This window comes from Euleptes europaea, chromosome 1 (assembly GCF_029931775.1).
Source record: "Euleptes europaea isolate rEulEur1 chromosome 1, rEulEur1.hap1, whole genome shotgun sequence".
Lineage (NCBI taxonomy): Eukaryota > Metazoa > Chordata > Lepidosauria > Squamata > Sphaerodactylidae > Euleptes > Euleptes europaea.
Window position 1 is genome coordinate 15,951,677 of NC_079312.1, and position 19,531 is coordinate 15,971,207.

Below are 19,531 nucleotides of genomic sequence, written 5' to 3' on the forward strand. Positions count from 1 at the left end.
CCCTTTTCTATACGAGAGTTGTTCCCACAACAGAAATCGAAAATAATTCAGCAGCAACACAGCCACGTTCCCTGCAAACCGGGATCTGGATGCGGACGCCAGATCCGCAAGAGGGCGGAATGGGGGGGGCACCACTCCGGACGGTGAGAGAGGGGCGTCCCGTTTCTGAAAATCCCACGCAGACAGAAAAGCAGCACAGCAAAGACAGGGCTGAGGATGTCACCTTGCTCCTTGAGCTGCTACTTTTCTACTGGAAGAGGGGCAACGTGTGTGTGTGTGTGTGTGGTACAGCCAGCCTTTAGAGGAGGAGTTATGCAAAGCAGGGACCCGCCCATATTGACCTTGGAGTGGGTGGATAGGCCAGCTTCACCCTCATACCCTTTTCTGCTGCATTGTTTACATTGCCAAGTTTAATATTTATACTGTGTTTGAGATTTATGAAGTCCTAGGATTACATGGAGAGACGGCATGGTGTGGTGGTTAAGGTGCTGGACTGGGATCTGGAAAACCCGGATTCGAATCCCCACTCTGCCATGGAAACTTGCTGGGTGACCTTGGGCCAGTCACACACTCTCAGCATTGAGCCTGGCAAGAGTTTGGATGGGAGACCACCAAGGAATACCAGGGGCATGATGCAGAGGCAGGAAATGGCAAACCACCTCTGAACATCTCTCGTCTGGAAAACCCTGTGGGTTTGCCAAAGGCAAAAATTTTTTTAAAAAAATTATGTGGCTTGTTACGATCCTCATCCTGTCAATTGCATTGGTTTCCACTGTGTAATCTGCCTTGAGTCTCAGTGAGAAAGGTGGACCGTTAAATAAAATAACACTAAGTACCTGGTGTTGCTGTCCTGCCTCAGTGACTCAGCAGTAGGTCTAAGCACGAGTTTATTCATTCAGTAGTGGAAGAGCTTTTCCTGGGCATCCCGCAGGTAAGGCTTTTGCCTGTCTCTGAATACTTTCCTGTAGCTGAGTGTGTCTCAACCTTTCCTACCTTCGGACCCACGAATTACTCTTATGAAAGAACCTGGGTCCCACCAGGATGGAATTTTTTTAAAAACATCTTTTCTGAGAAAGACATTTATGTGTCTGTACTTGCAGGCATTATAACTGAACCACAACCGCCATGAATGGAGCAGCCTTGACAGGGAGAGGCAATTTCCCAACAGGTGCTGCTTCCCAGTGAAGCACAGAAAAGAGAAAGGCCAGAAGATCATCTCAGACTTGCAGGGGCCTCTTTCTTCCTCTCCACGGTCTTTGGTTGTTCCTCTTGCGCTTGAGAGGAATGGAGGCCAGAGGAGAATGGCGGGTGGGGGACACGAACTATTCACAGCTTTCCTTGACCACAAGCCAGTTACTCTTTATAAACTGAAATGTGTCACTGTTGCTTTAAGAAATGAGATACACATTTTAAAAAGGAATGTTTGGAAAATGTCTCCCTTTTATTCCAGTCAGTTTTGGGGTCTGGGAGCCCCGGGGAGGCCTCATTTGGTGCTCCTGGTGTGAAGAGAAGGGTCTTAAGAAGAAGAGATTTTGAGGTGGGCTTTTGAACACACCTCAAAGTAGGGCAGGAGGGTCTCTCCACGGAAGGGGGCTCCGGAGAACTCGTGGATCAGGGATCCTCGGTCAGCGTCCAAAAAGGCCACTCGGCCCCCAGCGTAGTTCACGCAGACTCGGATCCTCTTGGGCTCCCCGGTCAGGGTCAGGGGAGGGTGTTTGTCTTTTAAGGCAGCCCTGTAGCATCCACACCACTTCCCCACAGCCCAGATCCCTCCCTCAGGACTAAAAGATAAATCTCCCTTCCTCCCCACAGACTTTCTGGCCACCCCCACAGTCCATCCTTCCTCACTTCCCACAAGGACTTCCCAGAAATGGCGGCCTGCTGTAAATCCCTCACGGCCCAGCACAGCAGCATATGTGGAAAATCTCTCAGGATTGTCGGGCAGAGCTTGAGCTTTTTCTCCCCATCTCACGCTTTTCCGATCCTCAGACAGGACGAGTTCGGGATGGGCCGTGTCTGGATCCAGAGTCACACATGCTGTTGGGGGGGAAACGAGGAGACAAGAGGAGAAGCGTTTTCAGCCGGGAGATTTCTCCGCCTCTGCCCTGTTCTGCGTCCTCCTCCTGCTCCCAACTCTTCACAACCCTCTCCTGGATTCACAGACTCTCTCCTGCCTCCTCCTGACCTGCTAAAAGGCAGAGCAGCCTCCCACAGGTTGCCAACCTCCAGGTAGTAACTGGAGATCTCCTGCTATTACAGCCGATAGAGATCAGATCACCTGGAGAAAATGGCCGCTATGGCAATTGGACTCTATGGCATTGAAGTCCCTCCCTCCCAAAACCCCACCCTCCTCAGGCCCCGCCCCCCAAACCTCCCATCATTGGCAAAGAGGGACCTGGCAACCCTAAGTCTTCCTGTGTGCTTCAAGAAAAGGCAGGTAAAATCCACAATAAAACCCCACAGTAACGCAACCCATTTCTTCCCATATCCTGTCCCAAGCGGAGAACCTCGAGAGAGAAGAGAATCAGGGATATTTCAGTCACAGGATTTCCCCCCCCCCTCAAGAAATCACACGAGAGAGCATTTACAGAAAACCCAAATCACATGAAAACGAGCAGAGGCACAGAATGGGTTGAACACATCTCAAAACAGGGAATACCACTGAATTTGTCTTTCATTGACTCTGAACAAAACACAGAGACTGGAAGGGGGTTCCCATTGCTTTCAGCTTGCCAGGGAGATGCGTTTCTCAATTGGCATTTGGGACCATTTTGGCAGGACTTGGGGTGGTTTCTATATTCCAGTGAAAGAACAAAGACTGGACTGAATGCAGCTTCTCAGGGAATGTCCTGTATGGTTACGTTACGTCAGCAATAAAGTGGAGCTGATGTCCTGCCTGCACCCCTCAGAGGATGGATACGAGATCAGACCCTCACTCCACAGCCTGAACAACCTGCCTTCTACCCTTCTGTCTTTTAAAAGGTTGCAACATCCAGCCTGATGAAGACCTCTGCTGTGCTTGAAAGCTTACACAACATTTTGTGCCAATTTAAATAATAAATAATGAATTGATTTGCTCTTGTTTGCATGGACCACTACAGCTGTACAAGTTTTCCCTGGATCCCAAGGATGACATTTCTACCCAACCCAGCAGCCGCCACCCCCCTCCATCTCATTCTAGTGATGCCTTTCCCTGTATATTGTCACAACAGAAAGGTCTAGAGACTTACTCTTTAATGAAGGCTGGGAATTCAGAGAACCAGGTACACGTATTGGTAAAATGTTATATATCTATATAATGATAATACAATTGCCTATTTAAAAAAAACTAAAAATCTCCCCAGAGGTGAGGGAAGTAAATGATCACTACAAGGAAAGGGTCAGGAAAATGGATGCCACATAGGTGGGGAAATCTAGATGTTCCCACCCACATAGCCATCCAGGCTTTCCTGCAAACCAGGTTTAAGAAAGATCAGAGAAAATTTGGGAAACCCCAGCAGGTGTACAAATGTGGTGATGAAGCAGGAGGGGGTATCAGTTCCCACAACGGTTAAACTCAGGGCTAATAACCTGTGAGAAGATGGCCAGGATCAAGCTAGAAATTACAGGAATATCCTTGTATTTGAATTCCTGTCCCCTCCCTGCTCCTGTGGAAGCAACTTATTGACAGCTCTGCAAAAACTAAGCCAGTTTGAAAAGAGCTGCAATATTACCAATTGGAAGCCTTTCTGCACTAGAGTTACCATCACAAAGCTATCAAACCTCAAGCATGACCTACCCTGGGCTGGAAAAACAGATGCCTCAATAGCCAACTTTGGCAGAAGAATGCTTATTTTATGGAACTCAACCAAGCAACAAACGTCCTTCGGCATCAAGAACGGGTTTCCTTGCCTCACATATATTTTGCAGAGCGTTGAAAACACTATTCGGATGCTTGCAAATTTGTCAGCACCAAAGAATAACATTTTTTAAAAGAAGACATAACTTTTCAGTAAGGAAGAACTGGTTTGAAAGAAACTTTGCTGCCCTGAACACGCACATACATCTAATATCCAGGAGATACCTCTCCAAAAACCAGTTCTGCAACTTTACTGAAAGCTTTGGTAAAGGACTGATATGTTGTGATACACCATCAATGCTGTTTGAAAATGTATTAATTTAAAACAGCCAATAACGGACCCTACACAAAAGGGAGAAAAACAGAGCTAAGCCAGCATCCGACCTGCAAACATCTGCCTTCCTTCTGTCTGAATTTCCTCTAAAATGTACTCAGGAGACAACCTCCTCCTGCCCAGAAGTGTGCATTCGAGTGACAGACAGGGAGGCGGAAGACCAAGTTGAAGAGGAGGCTTGTGAGTGATAGGCACGTCGTTCCAGTTCTTTTCCCAAACATTAAACACAAATTATGTGTGAACAACTAGAACAGAAGCACCAGGGCAGGCTGGTCTTCTGCATTTATATACTGCCTTCCCCTCCCCTCCCCCCCCCTGTGAGGTAGGTGGGGCTGAGAGAGCTCTTAAGAGAGCTGTGACTAGCCCAAGGTCACTCAGCTGGCTTCGTATGTAGGAGTGGGGAAAACAGTTGGGTTCACCCGATGAGGTCTGCCGCTCATGTGGAGGAGTGGGGAATCAAACCCAGTTCTCCAGATCAGAGTCCACCGCTACAAACCACCGCTTTTAACCACTACACCATGCTGGCTCCCATCTCTTTTCCAAAGGTTGGTAGGGACTACAGTTCTTTCTTTTGTTCATCATCCTGCTTATTGTGTACAACGCCTGACAGCTTTAGACTTCAGTTCTCACAACACCCTTGAAGGAACCATATTGTGTTATCAGGTCCAGAAAGAATCAAACCAGAGCCTGAATATTTGCATCTCACTCCACCCCCACGCCCCCGTCCATTATTCTGTCTGCTCCCTCCAAAGACAAAGCACACTTTAAAATTAGTGATCATCATTTGTATAACAGCAGGAGAAATAGCAAGAAACATTCAGAGTGCATTTAATCCCCTGAGTAACTGCGGTTCTCATTAGATTCTCAAGATTGACACACGTTTATGCAAGTTTACAGAAGCCATTTAGGTCATTTAATAGCAGAGCAGAGGTTAAGAAAAAAGGTATATGAAACTCTTGATTTGTTGACTGATATTGAGCCTTTGAAACTCTAAATTTTCCTATCCCACCCAGTGTCATGCGAGTATTAATTAATCAAGTAATTAACATTAATTTAAGCCAGGCTTGTGCTGGAGAATTGTCTTATGGTTGTGCTGGCATATGTTTCAGGAGGGCAGGCATGTTAGTCTGCAGTTGAGGAGCGAGACTTGAGTCCTGTGGCCCTATAAAGACCAACAAAATTTCCGGGCTAGTAGCTTTTGAGAGTCAGATTTGACAAAGGGAGCTTTGGGGAGGGGCCGTGGCTCAGTGGTCGAGCATCTGCTTGGCATGCAGAAGGTCCCAGGTTCAATCCTCTGCATCTCCAGTTAAAGGGACCAGGCAAGTCGGTGATGTGAAAGACCTCCACCTGAGACCCTGGAGAGCCACTGCTGGTCTGAGTAGACAATACTGACTTTGATGGACTGAGGGTCTGATTCAGTATAGCATAGCTTCATGTATGTTCATGTATGCCATTCCACAAAGGCAACTTTAAAGAAAGAAAAACATGGCTCAAATACACAATTTGTAGCACCTTGAAAATGAGGGAAATCTGGAAAGCAGGTAGGGAAATCCACGTAGAGAAATGGGATTCCCAATCTAGTCTGCGCCTCTCATGGGGAGGATTCTGAAAGGCCCTCAAGGGCTGATGCCCAGCAACGCTTCTTCCATCCTTTCAATATGGCGGCAGGTAGGTGAAAGGAGGCAGTTCATCCCCTCAAGAGTCCACCTGCTCTTTCACCCTGACAGACCTCCTCTCCAAGTCAAGGAGTTTGTTTACCTTGGCATTCTGTTTTCCCATAACCTAAATTGGAATGCCCATCAAAAAGCAGTGTCCAACAAAATTAAACCTGGGGTTGGTGCTATTGTCAATATATTGGCAAATATATTCCAGGGGCTATTCAGGTTTTTAACCTGAAAATTACCCCAATTATCCTCTTTGGTGTTGCCATCTGGATTACAGTCATCAATGAATCTATAGATCGTCCACTGCTTCAGTTCTTACGAAAACTCCTAAATGCCCCTCGATGTGTTGCTGGCGTTTCTCTTCGTTCTGAGTTTGGCCAAATGTCACTTGAAGCTAGGGCGTGGTTGGCCGCCTTTAAACTACACCTTAAACTGTGCTTTAGCACTGAGGGGTTCCTAGCTTCTCTGAAGCATGACCCTTTCAAATCCTCATGGCAAAAAATCTTAGATGAGAAACTGGCGTTGTTGGGCTTCTCGCAGGATATGTTATCAGATCTTGGGAAAACTGAAGCTTTTGCCAAAATTAAAAAGCGCATTAAAAAGCTCGATTATAACAGCACTACTTTTCGTGCTCGTCGCGTCTGTTCATCCCAGTTCTTCGGAATACCCCCTCCACATGGTCTGCCTGCCTATACATATTATCTGACAACTCCTCGTCTATGTAGAGCTTTTTGCTTGGCTAGATTGAATGCTAACTCTTCTATGGTAATGCAGGACAGAATTCTGAATATACCATACTCAGACAGGATCTGCCCTTGCTCTTCTGGCTCTATTGACACATTAGCCCATGCCCATTTGGAATGCCGCTTTTACGAGGAACTTTGATCACACTATATTTCCCCCCTTTTAATATACAAATCCAATGCCTCTGTGACTGACATAATGCCTTTTTTACTAAGCGACAGGGACCCCAAGGCTACATTGTCAGTGGCAAGATTTGTTTCAGTCCTTATATCCCCCCAACACTAGATATATGCTGCTCAAGATCAATTGATCAAGGAGCTTCTAAGGGATAAAAGGAAAGGAAAAGGACAGACCTCCTCAGAACAAGAAGGAACTGGCTGTGGCAGGGAGGGAGAGAGGTTGAGGAACAAAACAAGAGTGTCCAGTAATATTATCTCTGGAAAAACACTAAGCAGAACAACACAAATTGTAAGGTGAAGCTTTTAAGTTAAGAAATAATTGAATGATGTATGAAGAAAAAATTACCTTTCTGCAGGTGAAGTCCAGAATCCAGAGTGTCTGAGGAAGGAAAAGAAACAAAAGTGAGAAGCAGACCCTTGTGCCTATACCAATCTTGTGACAAAAACATCCATTAATTATATGGTCTCTTTTTCTCTTGGGGAGGGTGTCAAGAAATGCAAGCCTAGTATATTAGAGTTTGACAGTTCAGGACTAGATCTCAAGCATCTTGATGGATAGAAAACAGCCAAGAACCAGCCTGAACAGGTTCTGACCATAGCTGATGCAATGAGGAGTAATGGGTGCAATGACTTCAACAATGACTCAGCAGTTAGCTGATTGGTAGCTGGTGGTTGGAAAATGTATAAATGTATATATCTCTGTAACCAAGGTGTGGGAGATAATAGTGGATGTGATTTGTGTTGGAGATTGCTGTAAGTCTGAACACTGTAATATAAAACAAGCACTGTTTTATGTTGCCTGGCTTTACTGGTGGTTATTTCTGGGATTCTGCCTAATCCGCTGGCTCCTGCGACAGGGTTATGGGCCCAGTCCGCTACGCTGTACAGGTCTAAGTGTGGTGGTAGCATTGAAGAGTCCAGAAGTCCAGGAGGCTACTAAAGCAGTAAGAGTCTGAGTGGAGTTATGGCTCAGTCTCTGATTCCGGTGGAAAAGCTGACCTCAGAGAATTACCACTTCTGGTTGGTGAGGTTGGAGCAATAACTCAAGCGTGAGTCTCAGTGGGATGCTGTGGAACAGGTGCCTGTTACCCAAGTTAAGAGGGACCGGGACTGAAAGGCTCTGGCAAATATCATTCTATCAGCGGATGACAGCCAGCTAATATATGTTGCTGGGAAAGACAGCGCCAAGGCGGCGTGGGAGGCGTTGAAGGCAGTTCACCTTTGCACCTCAGCCGGGACCATCCTTTTGCTAACAAGGAGGCTGTATAGATGCCATAAATCATCTCAGACATCAACTGCCAAACACCTCAAAGCTCTAGCAGAGTTATTTTGGCAATTAGCGCTACGAGGAAAAACCTACTCTCAGGAAGACCGAGTCTACATATTGCTCGGGTCCCTGGATGAGAGTTTCCATGTGCTCATCACCTCATTGGAGTGCATGACGGCAGCACAGCTCACGGAGGAATATGTGGCCGGGAGGATTCTGGAGGACGAGTCCCGATGCCAGGAGAGCCGGCGTGAGATGACTTCAGCCCAGCTGAGAGAGCAGCCGAGAGAAGGAGCAGCTCTGCATTCTTCCCAGATGACTTCAGCCCAGCTGAGATTTGAGCCGAGAGAAGGAGCAGCCCTGCATTCTTCACAGATGATGCAGAAGCAAGTGCCAAAAGCAGATGGCCGAGGGAGTGGAATTCTCAAGCAGGAAGTGGAGGAGTATGTGTTCAACGTTTGCTGGTGCTACAGCTGTGGGTCGACGCAACATATTTGCAGAGACTGTCCTGAAAGAAGTCGTAAAAGGCAGCAGAGCGAGAAGCAAAGGAAGCCGTTTATTACGCACACGTTTTGGCAGAAGCGGGAGAAGACACTGATTTGTGGTTATTGGACAGTGGTGCCAATCAGGTATTCATTAACAAGTCTTGTAATTTGGCCAGTAAAAAAGACTCAGCCAGGACTCATGTAAGTCTTGCTGATGGCAAGAAACTTAAGGTGGAGTGTGAGGGTGAATTGTATTTTCCTGCCCTAGGTCACACTTTCCCTAATGTATTATGTGTGCAATCAGTAGAAAATAATCTATTGAGTGTGTCAGCCCTCGCCAAAGCTGGTTTTACTGTAATGTTCAAGGATGAAACATGCAATGTCAGCAAGGAGGGGAATGTGCTGTTAAAAGGGCAACTAAACCAAAATGCCTATGTGTTGCATAGTGGGTCCCCAAAGGCCAAAAATGTGGTAGAGGTAACTAATATACATCCTCATAATAATTGTGTACACCTATTGCATAGAACAGTGGTTGGCAAACCGCGGCTCGCGAGCCGCAAGTGGCTCTTTGGCCCCTTGAGTGCGGCTCTCTGCATCCCCACACCCAGCCAGGCAGAGGCGTTGGGCTCCCGCCCGGCTCCAACACGCCCCAGGCGGGAGGAGCCAGCAAGCGAGCGAGAGGCGGCACCCCTCCCCCAGCCTCCCCTCCTCTCTCTCTCTCTGTCTCTCTCTCCCCCCCTCCGGCGGGGAGGGATCAGAGGTGGCGGGGAGAGGCAGCGGCCAGACGCCCAGGCTGCTGCTGCAAGGGGGAGAGGCAGGCTCCGCCTCACGCTGGGCAGGAGCGGGCTTCCTTTCCATGCTTCCTTTGGCTGGCTGGAGATAAATCCCACGGAGGCAGCAAAGCGAAGGGGGAGGGGGAGGCAGCCGGAGCACTCCCCGCGCAGGCGGGCAGGCAGGCTCACGTGCATTCCGCGGGCAGGTGAGTGGCAGCGGCCGCCACAGCGACTTTACCCTTTTCAATCAGTCTCCAAAGCCGATTATGGTTGATTCCCCCCCACACATGATAGTTCTCCTTCTGGCACCTGCTGGTGTGGGGAGAGGGGGGGGCAGAAACCTGGAACGGCTGTGCTGGGCGGCAGCCTGCCCAAAAGCACGCCATGAAGAACTTTTCCCGGTGTGCGTTCTTCACAAGGAGGCCGGCATGTGCCTGGCACCCGAGAGTGGGCTGAGGAGCTCGGGGCCCATCGGGGCCCAAGCGGCAGAGCCTGGCGACAACCCTCGTGGAAAGGAGCGCCCCGTGCACTCCCGCCGCCGCCTCACCCAGCCGGCCCGGGAAGGAGGGGAGGGTGGCGGGAGTGCCCAGAGGGGGGGCAGCGCCACCCAAGGCAGAGGAGAGGTCTCCTCAGCAGCGCACCACAGCTGCCAGCAACCAGCTCGCCCTCGCCGCACTCATGAGGCGCTGCAGCCGCCGCCGCTGCTCGACGACAGCTGCCCGCTGAGAGAAGGCAACCGCGGGGTGTCGGTGACCCGGGGGCGGGGTGGGGGCAGCGGCAGTGGGGCATGGGGGGAATCCCTCCTGGAGTCCAAATGGGACGGTCCCCGAATTTCTCCTCTCCTTGGACCTTTCAAGCCGACCGCCTGCCAATGCCCAGCGCCAGGGATGCTGGGGGGCAGGCAGAGAGGAGCCCCCTTCCTGGGGGAGGCAGCGGGGGGGCATCCGAGGGTTGGGCAGCCAGCCTCGGTTGCCGTTTTATTTGGGGGGGCTTGGGAACCAGGAGGGGGGGAAGTCTGCACTTGCACCGTTTGGGAGGGGCTGTGGGTCAGTGGTGGAGCATCTGCTTGGCATGCAGAAGGTCCCAGGTTCAATCCCTGGCTTCTCCAGTTAGGTGGCTCTCAAAAGAAATCTCAGTCATTGTACTGTTGATATTTGGCTCTGTTGACTGAGTTTGCCGACCACTGGCATAGAAGGTTAGGACATGCAAGTTTTGCAATCATACAGAAGACCCTGAATTCGCTGGGAAGTGATGTGAAGTTAAACAAGTGCGATTCTTATTTAGACTGCACAGTATGTAAGTCTGTGAAAAGCAGAAGGTGCCCTGTGGCCAATTCAAGCAATAGAGTGACCAGCAGACCACTCGCCCTCATACATGCAGATATTTGTGGACCTTTCACTGAAAGTGTTTCTAAAAATAGATACGTTTTGGTTCTGACAGATGACTATTCAGGTTTTTGCTGGGTCTATTTACTGAAACAAAAGAGTGATGCATGTCAAACAATAAAGTACTGGGTTGCCAAAGTGGAAAGGCAATTAGGACTACAAGTCACCAGTATACAAAGTGACAGAGGTTGGGAATTTATGTCTCAAGCAATGGCTTGAGAGCAAAGGAATAGAACACCGTTTAGCAAACCCTTGTGTGTCCCAGGAGAATGGTGTAGCAGAAAGAAGGGGTGGCTATTTGCAAGCAATGATGCAGGGACTACTTGAGGATGCCCAATTGAAACCCTCATATTGGGCTGAGGCCATAAAGGTAGTCTGTTAGCTAACAAATAGACTGTGGACTTCCAGTCTGTATGACATCCCTTACAGAGTGTTATATGAGAAAAACCCTTCCTTAAGACACCTGAGACTGTTTGGTACTAAGGCATGGGTGAATATTCCACTCGAACACAGAAGGAAGGGAGGCAAAAAATCAAAACCAATGTTGTTTCTGGGTTATCAGAATGCAGCAAAGTCTTATAGGTTTGCGAATGACAATAATCAGATAACTTTCAGTCGGTCAGCCAATTTTTGGGAGTCTTATAATTGGCCAAGGCTTCATGGCAGAGAAAAGGAAACTGAAAAAGTGTCTTTGCCTATTTCTGAAAAGCCTGAATTAAAAACAGAAAGCATTTCCCCGCAAAGGTCTCCTAGCAGAGAAGCTGAGACATTTGAGGCTTCAGAAGGAGAGGGGTCTGTCAGAGTAACAAGTTGCCCATAATAATCTGACAGAGACAGCTGACAGGTAGCTGTCAGATCAGAGGCATCTAGGATGATGCAAGAGGCAGCAATAGCCTTGCAGGTTCTAGGGTGAACTGCAACTAACCGGTTTAAAGCAGTAAGGATGATGTAATACTGTGGCCAGGTCTGCAGGTGGCCTTATTGGCTTCAGGTGGTGTTCTGTATATAAGCCTATGTAACTGTAACTCTTTGTTGGGACATTTGGTAGAGATAGTGTACGTGACGGTTTGTCTTTTATCTGTGCACTGTAAATTAAACAACACTGTTTTCTATAAAGCAAGGAGTTCTGGTGGTGTGTCTTGGATAACTGCTAATCCGCCTGCTTCCACGTCAGGGCTATGGGCCCAGATTCGCTACACTGCGCAGGTTACGTGTAGTGGTAGCACAATTAAGTTTCCAAGACGTCCAGAGGCTTTTGGAACAGTGAGTGATTGAGTGGAGAGATGGCTCAATCTGCAATCCCAGTGGAGAAGCTCAACGCTGACAATTATGGCATTTGGTCGGTGAGAATTGAGCATTATCTTAAGAGAGAAGGTTTATGGGATGTTGTGCTGCAAGCCCCCACTGATGATGATAATGAAGGACAAGAGAAAGATAAGAAGGCGCTTGCCAATATAATTTTGACTGTGGGGGATAGCCAGCTTGTATATGTTGCCAGCAAAACGTTCGCAAAGGATGCGTGGGTGTCTTTGCAAGCTGTTTATCGCAGAGACTCGGCTGGAACTATACTAGCACTAATGAGGAGGCTGTACAGGACTAATAAATCCCCTCACATGCCTGCCTCAGAGCATTTGAGAACTCTGGGAGAATTGTTTCGGCAGCTAGAGTTGAGAGGAAAAAATGTCTCAGACGAGGATAAAGTATACATCATGCTGGGTTCCTTTGATGCAAGCTTTGATGTGTTGGTGGCATCTCTGGAATGCATGGCTGTGGAGCAGCTTACGTGTGATTATGTGACCGGCAAAATCCTGGAAGACGAGGAGCGTCGGCAGGAGGGACAGATTCAGAGGACAACAGCCCAGCTGAGAATGAGTCACCCCATGATGGATAGAGCAGCGTCTCGTCCATCTTTGGAGACTTCAGCCCAGGAGTTTAACAACCCGGATTTTCACCCCTGGCAGTGAGGTAATTTACAGTCAACACCGAAGACCTCAGCCCAGCGACGGATTCAGCCTGTAAGTGGGAGTGAAGTCTACTCTGCGCAGAAGTTGTTGAAGCAGGGTCGTGGAACAGACTGGAGGAGTGACATCTTCAATCAAGAGGGAGAGGACTGTGTGCTCTTTGTTAGGAAATGTTATTCCTGTGGCAGCACTCAGCACCTCAGAAGGGATTGCCCTTAATTAAAGAAGAAGACGGCTAAGAAACATTTCCAGACTGCCACACACACAGCTGTAGTGCTGGCAGAGACTAATAAGGGTGAGGATTTAAGGCTGGTTAATAGCAGGGGTAGCAAGATTTTTGTTAAAGATAGCTCCTTACTGTCAAACACAAAGCAGTCTGCTAGAATGCATGTCAGCTTGGCAGACGGGAAACGTTTAGAGGTCCAGTATGAGGGCAGCCTAAACTTTCCAGAATTAAGCAATACGTTCCAGAATGTGCTCTGTGTACCTCTCCAGGAAAATTATTTGCTAAGCATATCTGCTTTGACCAGGGCTGGTTTTTCTGTGCAGTTTAAAGGAAACTCCTGCCAGATAAGCAGAGAGGGAGAAACGCTGTTGCAAGGGCAGTTAAAGCAGGATGTTTATGTTGTGAGCAGAGGGGCTGGGGAAGCCACAAGCACAGTGGGAACTTTAAACAAAAATCCTCATTCAGAGTGTGTGCATTCGTTACACCAGTGTTTAGGCCACGCCTCATTTTCAACAATACAGAAATCCCTGAGCTTGCTAGGGGAAAATGAGGTGAGGCTAAACAAATGTAATAATTTTCTTGATTGTACAGTATGTTAATCAGTAAAGAGCGTGTCAGATTCGTATTTGTTTTCTAAATGCTCAGGACAGAAGGAGGTCTTTGTAATGATGTAAGTTGATGACTTGTGTCTGATGGCTAATAATAAAGGTGGCATAGAACAGTTTGAAAAGCAATTAGGAGAACGCTTTAAACTGAAATGTCTAGGTAAAATCAGTAATTACCTAGGAGTAAAAATAAGCAGAGATGAAGATGGGATGTTTTCTTTGTCTCAGCCTGACAAAATACAACAGCTACTGGAAAAGTTTAAAATGTTGTGGATTCTCCTATGGTAACAGGATATGTGAGTGGTGAAACAGAAGCACAGGAAGAATGTGACAAGACTATGTATCAGTCTTTGGTGGGAAGCCTGCTGTATCTCACAACGTGGTCTAGACCAGAAATTCATCAGGCTGTGCATTGCCTGAGTAAGAAATGTGTATCACCAACAGTAACTGATTGGAAGGCAGCAAAAAGGGTGCTAAGATACCTGAAAGGATCTATGCACAGGAAGCTGTGCCTGAGAGTTCGTGATAGGGAGCTGGTTGCCTATTCTGACGCATCGTGGGCGGATCAGGGAAAAGCAAGGTCTACCACAGGGTATGCGCTGTATTTGGGCAGAGCTCTTATTCACTGGAAATCAGTTACTCGATCATTTGTTGCAATGAGTACTTGTGAAGCTGAGTACAGCGCAATAAATGAAACAATAATACGGTTGGAATGGTTCATGTATTTGTTAAAAGAACTGAATGTAACTGTACCTGTACCTGTAAAGATATATACAGACAATACTGCAGCAATGCAATTGGGAAACGAGCAATGTTTCAGAAGCAAAAGCAGACATATCCGGATTAGATATCAGAATGTGGCGGTTACGATAAACAGAAATCAAGTATATATTGAAAAGTGTGCAGGTGACGAAAACATAGCTGATCTGTTTACTAAGACAGTAGATATTAACAGATTTCAACAGTTGGTAAAATTATTATGACAACTTGAGAAGGAGTGTCAGAGTAACAAGTTGCCCATAATAATCTGACAGAGACAGCTGACAGGTAGCTGTCAGATCAGAGGCATCTAGGATGATGCAAGAGGCAGCAATAGTCTTGCAGGTTCTAGGGTGAACTGCAACTAACAGGTTTGAAGCAGTAAGGATGATGTAATACTGTGGCCAGGTCTGCAGGTGGCCTTATTGGCTTCAGGTGGTGTTCTGTATATAAGCCTATGTAACTGTAACTCTTTGTTGGGAAGTTTGGTGGAGAGAGTGTACGTGACGGTTTGTCTTTTATCTGTGCACTGTAAATTAAACAACACTGTTTTCTATAAAGCAAGGAGTTCTGGTGGTGTGTCTTGGATAACTGCTAATCCACCTGCTTCCACGTCAGGGTCTAGTGACATATTTGTCCAGCGTTCTGAAAGAAGCACGAAAGGTGTTGCACCTAAGAAATATGGTTTTGATGAATGTGACTGTATATACAATGTAAATGTTTGTGAACCCACAAGTTATGAACAAGTGTTAACTCTAAATGGAAAGGAAAAAGATTTGTGGTTTAAAGCAATGGGAGCTGAGATGTCAGCATTATCTGAACACCAGATGTTCACTCCCACAAATCTTCCGCAAGGTCAGCCGGTAATTGGCTGTAGATGGGTTTACAAGGTAAAAAGACTCACTGATGGAACTTTGCAAAGAAAAACAAGGCTTGTTTGCAAAGGGTATGCACAGAGGAAATGGCTTAATTATGATAAAACTTTCTCACCTACTGTAAAATGTGAGTTCATCAAAGCAGCTCTAGCAATTGCAGGTCTGAAAAAGTTAACAGTGTTTCATTATGATATTCAGACTGCTTATCTGAATGCTAATTTGACAGAAACTGTTTATATGGAACAAATACCAGGTTTTGACCTTGCAGACGGAGCAAAAGTCCTGAAGCTAAATAAAGCTCTTTATGGGCTACATCAGTCAGCAAGGGAATGGCACTTGTGTTTAGACAGAGCCATAAAACAATTAGGTTTTAAGCAGAGTGTGGTTGACGCGTGTCTTTACTCAAGGTGCAAGGATCAAAAGGAATGCTATCTTTTGATTTATGTTGATGACCTGTGTGTGCTGACTAATAATGAAGATGACCAGATACAATTTCAGAAGGAGCTGAGTGAGAAATTTAAGCTAAAGTGTCTAGGACAGATAACCAACTATCTGGGAGTTGAAATTACTAGAGATGCAGAGGGAATGTTCTCATTGTCTCAAAAGGGTAAAATACTACTGCTGTTAGAGAAATTTGGGATGGAGGATACAAATACTGCAGACTCTCCCATGATTTTAGGATATGCCAAGGATGAGACAGAAGGACAGGATTGTGATAGAACAATTTATCAATCCTCAGTTGGAAGTCTATTGTATCTAGCCTGCTGGTCAACGCCAGATATATACCAATCAATACACTGTATCGGTAAACAAAACATGACTCCAAAGCAAAAGGACTGGAAGGCAGCTAAACGTGTGCTGAGATATTTAAAAGGCACATTAGACAAAAAGCTGTGTTTAAAAGCCACAAATGGGAGCCTTAAAGCCTATGCTGATGCATCATAGGCAGATCAGGATCATGCAAGGTCAACTACTGGATATACAATTTACTTAGACCAGGCTCCAATTCACTGGAAATGACTAAAGCAATCTTTTGTGGCAACAAGTTCGTGTGAAGCTGAATTTAGTGCAATAAGTGAATGTACTAATCAATTAGAATGGTTTGTTTATTTGTTCAAGGAACTTAATGTAAATGTACCATTGCCTGTTAAGGTCTACTCTGACAATGAAGCTGCAAAACAACTAGCAAATGAACAAAGTTTCAGAGGGAAAAGCAAACGTATCAGGATAAGATATGAGAATGTATCAGATGCGGTAAACAAAAACCTTGTGCACATACAGAAATGTGCTGGAACTGTAAACATTGCTGATATATTTACAAAGGTAGTAGATAGTCAAAGGTTTGTGAAACTGTCAAATATGATATACAAGACTTGAGAAGGAGAGTCAAGAAATGCAAGCCTAGTATATTAGAGTTTGACCGTTCAGGACTAGATCTCAAGCATCTTGATAGATAGAAGACAGCCAAGAACCAGCCTGAACAGGTTCTGACCATAGCTGATGCAATGAGGAGTAATGGGTGCAATGATTCAGTTAGCTGATTGGTGGTTGGAAAATGTATAAATGCATATATCTCTGTAACCAAGATAATAGTGGATGTGGTTCATGTTGGAGATTGCTGTAAGTCTGAACACTAATATAAAACAAGCACTGTTTTATGTAGCCTGGCTTTACTGGTGGTTATTTCAGGGATTCTACCTAATCCGCTAGCTCCCGCAACAGAGGGAAGGTGCCATGGCCTGAATTTGTTTTGCTTATGACCAGTTGGTCCACAAGCATAAAGAATGGAATAAAGGAATAAAGGTGCCATGGTACCTCATCAGATCTTGAAATATCAGCAGGGTTGGTACTTGGATGGGAGACCAAAGAAGATTCTATAAATTAAGGCGATGGCAAAGAAATCCCTGCTTCTCACTTGCTTTGAAAACCTTTCTGGGGTCACCATAGATTGGTTGTGACTTGATGGCACATGCGTACATATTTCTTCTGAGTTTTGGCTGAAAGGTTAAGTACAACCTACTTCTTGGGGGAGAGATTCTTCACAAATTTCATTTATGTGGAAATATTCACATTTCTTTTCACTAGTCACTTGGAGTGACTGGCGATTCAATTCGTAGAAAGTATGCTAAGGTCTGCGGGCCAAGGGTCCGCTCCAGCTAAACTTCACTTCCTTCCAAACAGATGTTCCACAGTTCTACCATATTACCCCCTTCTAACTCTGCTGATTTCAGTGGGCTTAGAAGGGTGTAAATCTGCTTGAGACACCACCCTCCATCCCCCTGAGACTACTCTGTGGCCTCAGCTATGACAGACTCAATCAGACACACACAGTGAAGGGGGACAGTTTTGATAGGTCCAATTTGGCCATAGACACACTGCAATGAGAACGGGGGTAGGTGTTCCTGAAAGGGATGGGGTGGGGGTCGCCATTAAATGAGGATGCCCTGAAGGCAGTTTCCTTCCCCTCCCTTTCATTTTAGCTGTTTGTTCTACAATTACATCCCAATTTGCCAGTTCATGGGCACAACTGGAAAGAAGCAACAGAGAATAATTTTCAGGAAATCCACATAGTGCAATTCTGAACTAAAATTGTGGGAGAATTCAGACCTCAAAACTTTCCATGGTGAACTCAAAAACCCTTGTGAATTGGTACATACAATTCTCACATTCCTGGGTCCGCTAATGATATAAGTCAAGGGTCCCCAACATGGTGCCCATGGGCACTGTGGTGCCACCAATACCTTTCCTGGTGCCCACCAAGTATTTTACGAAGTGGCCAGGGCAAGGTGGGACTTTTGCCAAGTCAGCTTCTGATTGGCTGTGCAGCTTTTAACAAATGTTGTTTGGGCAGCATCTGCCACTACAGCATAAGGATCTTCACTGTGTGACTGAAGGTGTGCTGCATGTACCTCTCTCCTTTTGGAAGCATCCAAATAAAAAAAAAAGTGAGGAATGTTGTGCCTGAGTAATCATACCTGCTTCAGACATACACGCAAGCTACACGCATAAGCTGCTTACAAACAGAACCACAGAAGCCACTCCCCAGTGCCCCCCCTATTCTTTAGCACCAAGCTCGTAGGCACATACACAGTCCAAAGGCTGGAAACTTTCCTCCAACAGCCTCCCTCCCACCTATTCCTCCTTTTTGATACATTCGCTTCACTCTGCAAGGGAACACTCTGAACTGCTCAATAAGATAGGCTCCATTCATTAATGTAGCAAGGCTCACGCACGCGCTGTAGAAACTGATGACGTTGCATTGACAAGCTAACCGGATGTTAAGAAAATGTATCATTGTTGTATTGGAATGTCAAATGTCTATAAAACCTATTGCATTTGCCCTGCTTCGGTGTGACAGGATCGCGGAGCTGTTTGTCTGGATCCTGACTCACCCGGTTATGACTCCTTGGCCAATAAAGCAAGCCGTAAGCTCAAACCAACCTCCTGCCCTCATTGATCTCATTGGACTCTATGATAATGGGGGGAGCACTTCACTAGCTCTACCTCCAGTAGCAGCTTTTTTGAGGCATTCATTTTGAGGCTGCTGCAGCAGTCATCCTGTTTGTGGGCTATCTAGAAGCGCCTGGTTGGTCACTGTGTGAACAGACTGCTGGACTTGATTGATCTTGATCTGATCCAGCATGGCCTTTCTTATATTCTTATGGTCATTACCTTTGAATTGCTTCTTGATGCCCTCCAAAAGGGGATTTAAGTCCGTGAGTTCCCAGATCCGCCACTTCAGTGCAAGAGGAAAAGCCGCTGGATCCTCAAACGCCTCCTTTTCTTCATACCTGGGGAAAATCATGTCAAGGTACCATCCATCCAATTCAGAATCCCCCCTGCCCCTGGCAGATCAGAGAAACAGAGGAAGGAATTGGCAGAAAGCCGAGAGACAGAGGCTGAGAGAGGAGCAAGATGGGAGGCTCTTCAGAGAGCAACATCCACCTCACTGTAGCTCCTGAGACCCCAAAGCCACACAGGAGGTCTGGGGAATGGCTATTAGAAATAAAACAGAGCCTGTTTGGGCTCAGACCACCACCACAGGAGGAGGAAGGGCTCCTGTCAGTCTCCCAGCCATTTTCCTGTTCTGAAACTGCACTGGGGTGGGGTGGGGGAGTTATTTCTCCATTTTTGCGGCTCCGCATGGACTATTCTGTGCATAAGAAGCAGCAAAACTAGGGAAGTCACTCACCTCGCGGGGGTTGTTTCAACATGAACAATGGCTGGAGAGGGAGGCAGGAGCCCTTCCACTCCTACAGCAGCATTCGGAGAACAAATGGGCCCTGCTTTCTTTTTTAACTGCCACATTCCCCACAGTTGCTGTGTGGCTGAGGGGAACCCAGACCTCACTCTGAAAAAAGCAAACATCAAGTTTGGCCTTCAGAACCCCAACCCCACATCCCCTGCCCAGATTTGCCCTGCAAATGTCCAGTGAA

The 19,531-nt window shown here is 46.6% G+C and overlaps 1 protein-coding gene across 1 annotated transcript in view; it reads right to left on the reverse strand.

Moving 5' to 3' along the window:
* Nucleotides 1-1,516: 1,516 nt before the first annotated feature.
* The window catches only part of LOC130493991 (E3 ubiquitin-protein ligase TRIM7-like), a 41,125-nt gene continuing 23,110 nt past the window's right edge, over nt 1,517-19,531 (reverse strand). Inside the window, exons 6-8 of the mRNA XM_056867625.1 lie at nt 18,768-18,886; nt 7,106-7,138; nt 1,517-2,037 (exon numbers count right to left, since the gene is read on the reverse strand). Coding sequence (XP_056723603.1) covers nt 1,517-2,037; nt 7,106-7,138; nt 18,768-18,886 — 673 coding nt within the window. The remainder of the gene's footprint in view (nt 2,038-7,105; nt 7,139-18,767; nt 18,887-19,531) is intronic.